Raw genomic sequence first — 13,159 nt, 5'->3', positions numbered from 1 at the left:
TGGGGAGACCAGAGATGTGGGTTCCCTGTCTGGGGACAAGGGAGAGCCGTAGAGAGACCCCAATGCTTCTTCCATGGAAGAACAAGGGTAGGAGGCAAGGGCAGGTGGTGAAGAAGACACTAACGAAGATGACAGAGGCGAACATGGTCTCTTCTTTGAAAGCTTCTTGCAGTTGCACTTGTATTTCTTCAGTAGCTCATCTAGGATAAGATCTTTAGCATCGGGAGACATCAGAGGAGTGTAGACTTAAAAGGGACCGGATGCACACCTGAAGTTGATGTGGCCGTGGTTGTGGTTCCCTTGGAACCCGTAACTGAAACCATAGTCTCAGTTACTGACGCAGAAGAGACTGGTGGCAAATTGGAGGCACTTACGTGTGCAATTGAGCCCTGCACCGAAGGCTCCCCAGGAAGACCTAGGGAGGGCCAGAGGTCCCTAAGCTCTTGGAAAGTTTTCCCGATCTCTCCCACACCTGCAACAGACGGGTTAGTAGAGACTGTCTCCCTTTGCCCCAGGGGATTGCTCCCCCCCCCCACAGAGGAAGTTCTCGAGAGATCATGATCGATTCCCACCCTCCCCCATGAACCACTCATTGCTGAAGCAAAAGGGGAACGCAGGGAAATGACCTCCCCTCTAGAGGCAGCAGTAATGGGGAGTAGCATGGGAAGAGACAGGGAGCTACACAGCATCAGAGGAGGAGAATGTCCCTCCGAGGACAGGCGGACAACCTTCCTGGATTTCCTCTTTCCAGCAAAATGCACCCACTGCTCCGGGGACCAATCACGCCACTCAACACAAGGATCAGTAATTGAACACACCTTTGCAGCATTTTTTTGCAAACGGTGTGAGAGTCTACTTTGATGGTTGAAAGAAAACAGACAGTATATCGCCACTTTCCCACACCGGGGCAAAGACAGGGTTTAGTGATAAATGACTCTTGAGTTTGCATAGCAAAAAGTCAAGAAGGTAATCACAACTATAACCAGTATCATACAAAGCACAACAAAACAGGAAAAACTGGGATTGAAGCGCAGAACAGCTGGCATATATTCAGGTAGAGGAAGGCGAGGAGTGCGTCCACTCTAAGTGAAGGCTACAGTATAAGGCAAGTGGTTGTGTAACTCAGCGAAGGGAGGTGGTGAGGGTACCCCTCGCCCCTCCCATTGGTAGTTCAACTACTGAGCAACCTTGTTGTGCAGAATAGCCTGCTCCAGCTTGCACTGAAGGTAATTCCTACGTAAAGACTGATGGTTTGTATTCATGTAGGAATAAATATGTACACTGGTAAGGAAACTAAACATCTCAGTATTTCAGGATATTCCAAACAATTTATATTCTACATTTTCTTTATTATGCTAACTCCATTCCCTTCTTCGTCCATCACATACAGCTCAACACATGCTCTAAAATTATGCATTCCTGGTAATACTGGGGTGCTTCAATTCCTTAACAACTAGGAGCTCAATATCACAAACAGTTAAGATCGAGCCATTCTGTCATTTTTCCATTGGGAAAATGATTGGCAAAATAAGTACTTCCTGATAAAAACATGAACGACACGTACCATACTCTTCTCGGTCTACTGTTTTTATTGTGAAAATGTCATCAATAATTCTCAATTTCTCCAGCCTCTAAATCCCCCCCTTGATCACCATTCTCTTGCTGGAACATTCCATAATGAATAATGAGAGCAACCACATGGCTCCTTTAAAAGCACAAGGTCACTTTCTTTGTCCAATTTTGCTCCTTTCCTCACAGATACAGAACTCACACACACTTGATGAGGATCTGCAGACTTGGGCTTTGTAGAACAAAGTGCTTGACTAGCACAAATAAACCACAAGTCTCAAGGGCATCAATTGTAGTTGTGAGCCTAAACTAAATTGGCCTCATCCAAAGAACTCGAGAGATATGCCCAACTTCACCTGGTATGTCCGGAATACAACATACAAGATGGTAATCTGAAGCAAACTTAACAAAACCACTATGGGTTTGTTCTCCACTTACAACTGACCACTCATTCAAATCTACAGTACTGATAAGTATGTTGCAATTGCTTCAAGTTTATCATTTAATCCCTTGTAATATTGTTACTCCTCCTTATAACTCACAATCTGGCTTATTAAAATTAATTACATATACTGTACTGAGATTTTGGACTCGAGGAACAAATGTGTGCCCTATGGTTGTACCTCCCAACCTGAGGGTACCAGATGTGTTATGCCTAATACTCAAGGGAAGATAGGGAATGGTCTTTTTGACAGTTAAGGGCCAATGTGCAAGGTCAGATTGGAAAGAATTTCAGTTCATCACTTTATGATGCAAGGCACTCTAGCTCTAACCCACCCAAATTTGTTATCAATGGGGGTTTGGAAAAAGAAAAAAAAAGTGGTTTAGACCAACCATGGTCACAAATGCCTAAACCACAAGAAAAGCAGTCATCAATAGGCTATACATATGATGACATGAAGTTAAAGAATCTTAACATTACTATATTCAACATTAACAAAACCTTAAATGTCTAGGTAGGGTTTAACCCAAGGGGGTTTTTCTTTCTCAAGTCAAATTCATTTTAAAATTAACAATTACATAAGCTGTAAATGAACATCTAGAATTTATGGAAAATATGACAAAAATTCACTAACAGGCCTACAATTGATGGTGAAGCTTAAGCTACATTAATTCTACTAGACATCAACCTTCAATGTAATTAACCCCAACACAGCATGATAGGCCCGGCCTTGTTTACAACAGAGAAGCCATGGGTAAAACTGACCCCAAACACCTTTAATAAGGCTGGGCTGGCATCTAGTTAGGATATACAATTCATAGCCTCAGGTGGTTTTTTGTTGGCTTGACTAACAAGAAACAAGGAAATTTCTGCACTAACTTCCATAAATTACCGAAACTAATTAGGAATGGGCTGAAATACAAATTAACTGTACTATGGCAACGAATAAAAATTTTGACAACCTCATCGACTAAACGGAGGTGCATTGTCAAATGAGACCGAGAACGTCAAGTCATCCTGACATAGGCCGTCAAAGTATGTTTGTAAAAGCTTGGCCCTTCAAGGATAAACACTGATACACAATCAGGATTCGTCCTTCGCACAAAGGATTCTTAACGACCGACCCAGAATTATATAGATGCTCTCGTCTAAAGCTTTAATATTTCCAGTTTAATGATCTTCCACCGTAGGCCTAAGATCTTGAGTTGCCTACGCTATAGCCTAGCGGTGCCGACAAGTCATGTACCGTGTTCCAACGCCTCCTGGGGATTACTGTTTCAACAATAAATCCCCTTTACCTGGCCAAATATATGGCTTTCCCAAACCACACTTAAGATATGCATAACAATTTCAGACCAAATATTAGCCCTGGACACGATAAAACCAAGAATGTTCTAGACATAGCCTACATGTCTAAAGAATGACAAGAAAAAAGTGCCATGGGCTTGCACTAACCTCTTTTACCCCGGCATCTTCCTCAATTTCGATGAGCTTTTTGTCTTTGGCTGTTTTCACTGTTAAACTGATCTTCTTGGAACCTTCGCTGCTTTCCGCCATAGTCAAAAACACTTAATAAACGGATTTTATTTACTCCTTACTTGTGATCAATCTGAATGACGAAACATGAATCACATCAGTACTTCGCTATGACAAGGAAATCATTTCGTATTTGGAAATTGAATAATGATGTCATACAACCTCAAATACATTTCTTAAAATGATAATGGTATGATATTTTTCAGTAATTTATGCTAGGGAAAATATATACTATTAGCCTTCAATTGTACACGACATGTAGCTGTAGCTGTAGCGGGAATTTTGAATTTAGCTAAAGTTCAAATACGTCTCTTTAACTAAAGACAGTATCTTTTCCTGTGGCATAGCAGGGGCTAATTTTTTATTACATTTAATTGCTTTTTGTGTGTTCTATCTCTGCTCCCTCTTTATTTCCTTTTTTCGAAATGTCATCTGACATGGAATAAATGTGTGAAGTCCCATTCTTTAAAAGAGTTTTATTCTCTCATTCTGTATTAGAAAAGGGTGACGACTGAAAGATATACCAGTTCTATTACATGTCAGGCTTAGACAATTCATAATTGCTTATATCATCAGACAATTTGTGGGATGATAAGTACACTAGTTTTCGGAACATTGTAACTTATAAATATATCCTTCTACAATGCATACCAAGGAATGTGAGGAAAAAGAAAAATAAAATACAAAAACAAAATGAAAACATTAAACTGATGAATACCGAATTGATTTTGTAAGAAACCTCCGCGATAAATATTCATTAGAAGTTGTAGTCAGAATTTGTAGTGTATGTATACACACACACACACACACACACACACACACACACACACACACACACACATATATATATATATATATATATATATATATATATATATATATATATATATATATATATATATATATATATATAATCTTCTGCCCTCTCTGCATCTTTTCCCACTTCTATGTGGGGTCGGTGTTTCTGACAGCTTTCCTCCACCTGGCTCAGCCAAACACATCGTCCTCTCCTCCCTACATGTCTCATCCCTTCTCATCACATGGCCATACCACTGGAGTCTTCTTTCATGGGGCTTCTTTGACAGTTCTACGACTTTAGTAGTTCCTCTTATTCTTTCATTTTTGATCCTGTCCATTTTTGTTACTCCACCATCCACCTGAGCATTTTCATCTCTACCGCATCCAATTTCTTCTCTTGCACTCTCTTTCCCGGCCATGTTTCTGCTCCATACAACAAAGCTGGTCTCACTACTGTCTTATACACTCTTCCTTTAACCTTTATATTGATTTTGCGGTCGCACAAGATACCCGATACCTTTCTCTAATTTTTCCATCCAGCCTGCACTGTGTGTGTTATTTCTACATCCAATTTTCCATCATCAGCCACTGTTGAACCAAGATACTTAAATTTTTCTACTCGGTTCAACCTTGTTCCTTCCATACTAATCTCTGAGTCTTGATCTTCATTAAAACTTAGGTATTCAGTCTTCTTCCTACTGATCTTTAAACCTCTGTCTTCCAGTACCTTCCTTCATTGCTCTAGTTTTGACTCTACTACCCCTCTGTTGGTGCTGCATAACACGACGTCATCAGGAAACAACATGCACCAAGGGGGGTTCATCTCTTATTCCTTGAGATAGCACATCTACTATCAGGTCAAAAAGATATGGACTTAAAGCAGAACCCTGATGTAAACCAACTCTTAATGGTTCCATTCAATTAACCCAACACTGCTTCTAAGCTGCGTTTTTGCTCCTTCGTACATATCTTAGACCAACCTCACATACTTCTCCGGTGTTCCCTTTTCTCGTATGCACCTCCAAACCTCTTGGCGTATATATATATATATATATATATATATATATATATATATATATATATATATATATATATATAAACTGTATATATATGAATATACGACGTACTTCACATTACTTGTCAAGTTCACACTTTTATTACATTTGGAAAATAAGACTATTTCTTCCTTGAAGATTTATATAATAACGAAATATCTGCATATATATATATATAACGCATATATATATATATATGTAGTGGTTATATATAACTTAATTTTTCATATATATATTTTTACATACCGAGTATATATATAATTTCTTAGCATTTTTTCCTCAGACATATATATCAAATTGAGTGAATGAAATAACTGGATAAGCCATATGAAATTATTTCATTTTTATTCAAGACACTGCAGCATCTTTGGTCAACTTTTAACTGTAGGACGACCCATTACTTCACGATTACTTGTCAAGTTCATCTGTGAGACTAACTTTGATTAGGCTAATTCTTATTGTCATTATCTGCATCCATGTGTTTATGTCAAGGATATTATCATGATCTATTTCATCTTCACAATTATTTCTGTTCATGCCATGGTCCAACTGTCTTCTTCATGATGATTTTCCACTGCATATGCTTATTCTACATAATTTTCCTTCCCAATTTTATTAGCACACCTGTGCTGAGAGCTCAGGTGTTGTTCTTAGTTTGTCCAGCTGATGCATGCATGTATGGATGTATTACATGCGAATGTCAGTAAAGACTTTCCACATTTTGGACTTCTTATCCGGGATTACAGAATAAATTTTGACCAAACTTTGAATAAAGCATCCTTGGGTAAAAGGAAATCAAGTGTATTAAGAGGGGCCACACCCAAGATCTTCAAAGGGGGCCATAATATAGAAACAGTGAAATTTTGGAGGGGTCGCCTAGAAAATGTTTTTCTATAGAAAAATGGCCCAGAAATAAAAAAACTTACAAGGAAGTTCCCTCACGCTTTGTAGTTTCTAGTTCGTTCACACCACGAAACTGAAGAATCAAGATGGGGCCACAACGTGGGTCCGAAGTTTCCTACAGGAATATGTAGGGGTACGCTTGAAACATATCGAAATTAACATGGATACAGCATGCCAAATTAATGTGCACCCACTCTCGCCCCAGGGTTCAAAGTTCTACCTACGAATATCTCTGTGAATTGTTAATAATAATGATAAAAGTGCAGCAAGGTGGCTAGGGTGAGCAGCACGGTACATAGGCCTTTTATTTCGCATCTGATTTTTTCAAGCTCCCTCAAAAAATTCCGTGGATATACATCCATTGTCTCAGATATTTTCAGCTTATTTCCAAACCCCAATACAGTAATTTTTTTCCCCTAATGGTAGATGTAAATCACGAATTCTTGTACACCGGGATAAAGTAAAACTACTTATTAGCGACTTGTTTTAGGATCTCCTGCGCTCGACAGCGATAACGTGGCATGGCCTACCGGTCTTCCTGCTCTTCACTTTTATCTTGTCCTGCGGTTGGCTTGGTGGTTGAATGAGGTAGGGAGTGCTGTTGCACTTAGCCTCTGGCGCCATTCTCTTGTATTCCCCCGTTTTCTTTCTCTCATGCAGGGCCTCTATAGTTTTGCAATTCTTCTCTGTTCTTATCTGCAGTTTCCCCACACTGTTACAAATTCTTAAACCTCTCCCAGTACTGTGATATATACTTCATAAACTATTTCTACCGGCTCTTTCCAATTTATTTATCATAATATGATAATCGCTCTCAGGAAGAAAATATTTGTAAGCTAAGAAATTTTTGCTTTGTGAAAGGATAAACTCTGAGATTATGCACGTCACGAGACATCATAATCTGCATAAAGATTTTACTGACACTAGATTCGGTAGGCTTTAAAAAATTCGCCTTATCGACTATTATTGTAATACGTTTTAGTTTTACTTAAAAAGGGCTAACTGTGGTAGAATGCAATATATAATATATACATACACACACACACACACACACACACACACACATATATATATATATATATATATATATATATATATATATATATATATATATATGTGTGTGTGTGTGTGTGTGTGTGTGTGTGTGTGTGTGTGTGTGTGTGTGTGTGTGTGAGTGGGTGCCTGAGCACGTGTGAGTTTTGAAAGCATTGCACACATTCATTTCTTGTCTGATAGTCCTTGCCCATACCAGGTAACTATCTGACCTAAAACAAACGAACTTTTACCTTATCTTCTGATTTTGGGGCTTCTAATCTACGTCCAAAGTGGAGCAACTGAACTTGTGGATTCAGAGACCACTGGGATTATGCAGTGTGGGGAAGATGCGAGTGATTGACGAGTTCGTTCATTTTCCATCAGACTAACTGAGAATTAAGGGCGATGCTTGTTACACTACAAATCCAATGCTTCTCGGAATGATTATAATGTCTAGCTGAAAGACCAATCCGTTTTTTAGAGAACTGGATCCTCTGTTTAGATCTGACTTTATAAGAACTGTCTAATCATATCTTATAAAGATTTGAAAGTGTTACCTTATCGTAAATGATTAGATACATACCTTACTCATTAAAATTGCACATTTCTAGCGTTATAAGAGGGCATATCGTCTTGATTACACATAAAAGACATCCTTGCATCCCAGCATGTAAACAAATCCTTGCTTCTTTGTGAGAACCTAGAGCTGACTGAAGGCCGTTAGAGGTGACCTTACCATTAAGTACATCAGAGAAATCCTTGTCAAGCTCCCACGGGCTTTGGAACAAAACTTGCAAAACCATTAATACCAACTCAAGACCTTTAATTAAGTCCTTAAGGCACATAGAAAACCCATTAAAAAGCTATTAATGTCATCTGAATATCCCTTAACAAGTGCTTAAGAGCCTTAGAGATTTTCCTTATAAAGCCGTTAAAGCCATCGGAAGACACCATATAAAAAAAGGGCCCTTAAACGTGTCCTTACTCAGACATTAAGGTTACTGGACGACCCTTTACCAAGCCCTTCTCAGCTTAGTAGAGCACTTACCAACCCATTAATTAAGCCATTGGAAGACCCTTATCAGGCTCTTAAACCCTTTGTGCCCTTTAAAGCAATCAGAAGACCCCTTTTCAACCCTTTATGGATCTCATAAGCACTCTTGCCAGGACATGAAGGTCTCTGGAAGATCATTTATCAGGACACGAAGGCCTAAGCAGAACAATTACCAAGCCATTAAGGGCATCAAAAGATACTTTCCGTAGCCTTACGGTCCCCAGAAGTTCCTTGTCAAGACATTCAAGCCACCAGATGCCCCCAAAACGACCCACTATGGCCATGAGGAGAGCCTTGAAAAGTCATCAGAAGACAACTGTTAAGCCATTATGATCCTTAAAACAGCCTTTACTTAACCATGAAGGCCTTTAAAAGATCTCTTACCAAACTACTAGTGCCATCAGAAGAACCCAAAGCCATCAGAAGATCTGTATTAAGCCCTTGAGACCATAAAAAGGGCACCTGGTGGTCCTTAAAGTTATCAGAAGACCTCTTATCAAACCATTAGGACCCTTAGCAGAGCACTTACCAAGCCACTGAAGTTATCACAAGACCTCTCATCAAACCTTAGCGCCCTTAGAAGATCGTTTAAAGTCACCAGAGGACTGCTTATCATGCCATTAAGGGCCATACAAAAATTCTCACAAAGCTATTAAGGCCACAAGAAGACCCGTTATCAGGCTCTTAAAGCTATCAGAAGGTCTCTCGTCAAACCTTTAAAAGAAAAAGAGAAAGAATATTGAGTTTAGGCCAAAGGCATAGCACTGGGACCTATCATGCCTTTAAGCCCTAAGAACAGAACCCAGCAAGCCATTAAGGCCATATGAGATCCGTTACCAAGCCTTTAAAGTCATCAGAAGAGCTCTTATCACCTTACAAGAACCTTTACCAAGCCATTAAGAGCGTAAAAGATCCCTTATAAAGCCCATAAAACCATCGGATGATCTGTTATCAAGCAAGACCCTCAGGAGATCTTTTACCAAGCCATAAGAACATCAGCTATTAAGCTCTTAAACCCATCGGAAAATCTCTTTTCAAACCTTTAATGCCCTTAGAAGAGTTCTTACCAAGCCATTAAGGTTATCAGATTTCTTATCAAGCACTGGAGGCTTTGAAACGCCCTTATCAATCACTAAAAGCCTTCAGGACAATCCCTTACCAAGTTCTTAAGGTTCCTGATCAAGGCCCTGAGAACACATGCAAAGAAAATGGAAGGTAAAGACAGCAGAGCTTAAATAATGGGAAAGGTTATAAGATTCAGGGAAACTGGATGGAGAGCGAGAGTGCCACAGCTTTGTAATAGAGGGAGAGAACGAAAAGTCACCTGATGGACGCCTTCCTCCAACCCAAGCCCTCCATACAATACTAGGACGATGACGTTCATGACATTAGGACTGAGGATGGTGGTAATTACGTCAAGTCCTTATTTTTGGTTTTATATTACCATCTGTTATTACATTCCTTTTTCACGAAAGGAAAAAGAGAGCAGTGGAAAAGACGAGAAAAATCTCCATATTTCTCCGATATATGCAGAAACTGAATAATTTTGAAGTTGTGAGTTTCAAGGGATCGGCTCTAATCCTTCCCGTCGACCAAGGTCACATTCTTATCTATAAAAACACCGTCCTCCGGTACATTATCTCCTTGCTCGTTACTTACAGTCTTTTAATTGTAATCCAGCAACTGCAACCATGAATTTGCAATGCAGCAGATAAAACAAATGTAATGATGCTACCTCTCTACCTTGGTTGAAAAATATCTGATGAGGTAAGAAGCAGCTATACAGTGAATTAATTTCATTGTTTGCTTCTCAACCACTCTAAAACTTCTGTGCATTACTGTTGTTATTGGTTACTACGGCTAATGGTAGTCCTGTTAGATGTATGCAAACTTTGCATGTTAGAGTAAACAATAAAACAGAGGCATTTAAATCTCAATTTCAGCGTCGTCTAAAGATAAAATAATTTGAGAATTCAAGAAATAAATACAGCTGAGGAAAGGTACGAACAAAATTTAATAGTAGAAGCCTGGTATGTACATGGCGATAAAAGACTAGAAAGACTACGAGGCATTGTGCTACAACTAAGTTCGACATTGTGTGGTTTCTTTGGGAGCATGATGTCATTTTACTTATTATAAAGCGAGGTTAATGTCAACATTAAAATTAGTACTGCCTCATAGCACAAAACACACAAGAAACCGGAAATTCAAAGTACTCTTTGGTGACCTTTGAAGAAGATGACGTCGTCACAGTATAGCGTATATATCCGAGAAAGAAGAACTAAATCTGAAAGAGGTATTTGTTTTTAGTCAAGTGAGACACTGGTGTTAAGATGGAGGATGTACAACTGCGCAAGTTAAACGGGCTCTCGGATACATAACAAAACCCGCGCAATGGATTCTGCATGAAAATTTATTTTATTACAATACATAGAAGCCAAGGAAACAATAACTTCATGGGTGAGATTGAACGAAATAGAACACTACATGAACGACATTGAAAAGAACAAAATGAGAAAAGGCCAAGTCAGCCCATAAAACAAAGCTTGAAAGGAATTAGGTAATTGGCTTACAAAGTTACCTTCGTTTTCTGTCCTATCATAATAAAGGAAAAGTCAAAGGAAGAATATTCTTTTTGGAAGTTACATACTTCCTACAATCAAGTTCTTCCGACCATTTACAGCGGGTGAATGCTGTCTCACGTCCGGTAATGTGACTGAACGTTTGTTGCATTTCCTGCAATCTCCTTTAGTGTTTTAGCGTCCTCCAACATTTACATCCTCTACTCATATTTAAACCCAAGAGCAGGACAGAACACAAAACCATGAAGTTCTCGATCGTTCTTGAGAGTGAAATTGCATCATCAATGGCAGGTTTGGTGCACACAAAAGACTATTCTTGACTAAAGCTGCATGCAAGCTAGGAAACGGAGCTCGACAACGACACTCCATTGCTACACAATTTATCTGAAGGACAAGCCCCTTTCATGTGGCAAAATACAAGGCATCAACTGTACAAGACTATTCCTTAAGCTCACCTTCAGAAATTTTCAAGGGCGCAGCATCCAATCTTTAACCTTTTCCTGAACAATGCTAATTGGAGTTTGTGAATAGCTCTCCACATCCATTGCTGTGATGTCACCTTGTTGGGTCGTCGTTTCCTGGTCAATAAACTCCGCAGGCTATCAGAGAGAAAGGCATCGCTTGCCAGTATTGTGTTTAGCGCCTTGGACGTGCTGTTTATGGGATTTCTAGGCTTGCAGGACTTCATATAGTCCCTTAAGAATAGCGCAGACTAAAATTCCCCACCGCACAAGGAACTTGATACAAACCTAATTACCCTTTTCTGTAGGCACCAACCTGTCAGTTTTCTTCTTTCATTAGTAAGTTGAATCTTTTGTCAAGTGTTGAAATTTTTAGCAATCTCCATCTCCGAGGATATGACCCATTCTTTCATCCTACTTCTAAAGAGACACGACTACATATATGGCTACCTTACAACCCTTTACGATGGGTTGTCTTGCCATCTACAGGTCTCAGTAAATCTCACTCCGTAGAAAATACAATTATCTTTCATATCTTTTGCACCTGCTACACTTCCTGGATTCGCCTTTGCTTTGACTCTTCTAGTTCTCTTTTCAGTACCTAATCATCTGTAAACATTACCCATTCTGAAAGGTTAGTGAACAAAAGGCTCTCAGAATAAAAGATGCAAAAGGGGATATGCTGTCTGCAGACATTGCAACCTGGGGTCGATGGAGTGAGAATTTTAAAGTTTTGTTGAGTGGGAAAGATGCAAGAGTTAATATAAATTTGAGCACGCCCGTGGAAGCGACAGCTGAGGATGCAATGAGGCCAATTAAGAGGATGAAGAATGGAAAGACACGACGACTTGATGTGATAAAAATTGGGATGCTTCAGAATGGTGGTGTTAGTACGACTGAGTGGCTGTCAAGGGTTTGTAAAGTATACCTGGATTAGGAAAAAGGTTTCAAAAGAATGTTTAAGAATAATGATTCCAATGTAAACAAAAAAAGTAAAGGCAATAGCGGCGACTGTAAGAATTATAAGGACGTAACATTAACGAACATACCAGGGAAGGTATATGATAGGATTCTGACTGAGAAAGAAGGACACATAAAAAGGATGGATAGGGTTTAGTCAAATTTTCAGTGTGTGGATCAACTGTTTGTTGTGAAACAGTGATGTAAGAAGTTTAAAAGTAAAGAGACAAAGATCTATGAGGTATTCATGTATCCAGAAAATCTTAAAACAGAATTGATAAGGCGATGTAGAGGGTCTATAGTGTAGAAGCTAATTTGTTGAGAGCAATTAAAAGTTTTCATAATGCACGCGAAATCTGAGTTAAATTATACAGACGGGTCTGAGACAAGAGTGAGCATGTCTCTATGACTCTTGTGGATATTTGAAACGAAGGAGAAAGGACAACAGATGTAGGTGCAAGCTTCCGGACCAAAATTGAGACGTAGATGGAACGTGGGGTGAGTGATGTCTCCAAAAAGGGAAGGTTGAAAGTAAATGTGAGCAAGAGTAATGTTTTGAGGGTAACATGACCCCCAGCAGATGGTGGAATGAATATAAATATGGATGGCAGAAGAATAAGGGCAGGTGATTCATACGGAAATTTGTAAGTGAAGATAATGGATGATGGTTGGGCGACGGATAAGGAGAATCACATAAAAAATAAACTGAGGAAGAGCAGAAACGTGTGTGCAAGAGACCGAGAAGAAAGGTGAACTGTGTATAG

General features: G+C 39.3%; 1 protein-coding gene across 3 annotated transcripts in view; it reads right to left on the bottom strand.

Moving 5' to 3' along the window:
- Ubqn (ubiquilin) overlaps positions 1–13,159 on the bottom strand; it is a 105,362-nt gene that overhangs the window by 57,395 nt on the left and 34,808 nt on the right. Inside the window, exon 1 of one of the 3 annotated variants that reach the window (XM_067104394.1) lies at positions 3,467–3,733. The exons of the other annotated variants lie outside the window; for them this stretch is intronic. Coding sequence (XP_066960495.1) covers positions 3,467–3,568 — 102 coding nt within the window. The 5' untranslated portion in view covers positions 3,569–3,733. Of the gene's footprint in view, positions 1–3,466; positions 3,734–13,159 lie in introns of those variants that run through there. 3 annotated transcript variants of the gene reach the window in all.

The sequence above is a fragment of the Macrobrachium rosenbergii genome, chromosome 5 (genome assembly GCF_040412425.1).
Source record: "Macrobrachium rosenbergii isolate ZJJX-2024 chromosome 5, ASM4041242v1, whole genome shotgun sequence".
Taxonomy (NCBI): Eukaryota; Metazoa; Arthropoda; class Malacostraca; order Decapoda; family Palaemonidae; genus Macrobrachium; species Macrobrachium rosenbergii.
Note: the sequence above shows the minus strand (reverse complement) of the source record. Positions and strands in the feature narration are given on the sequence as shown.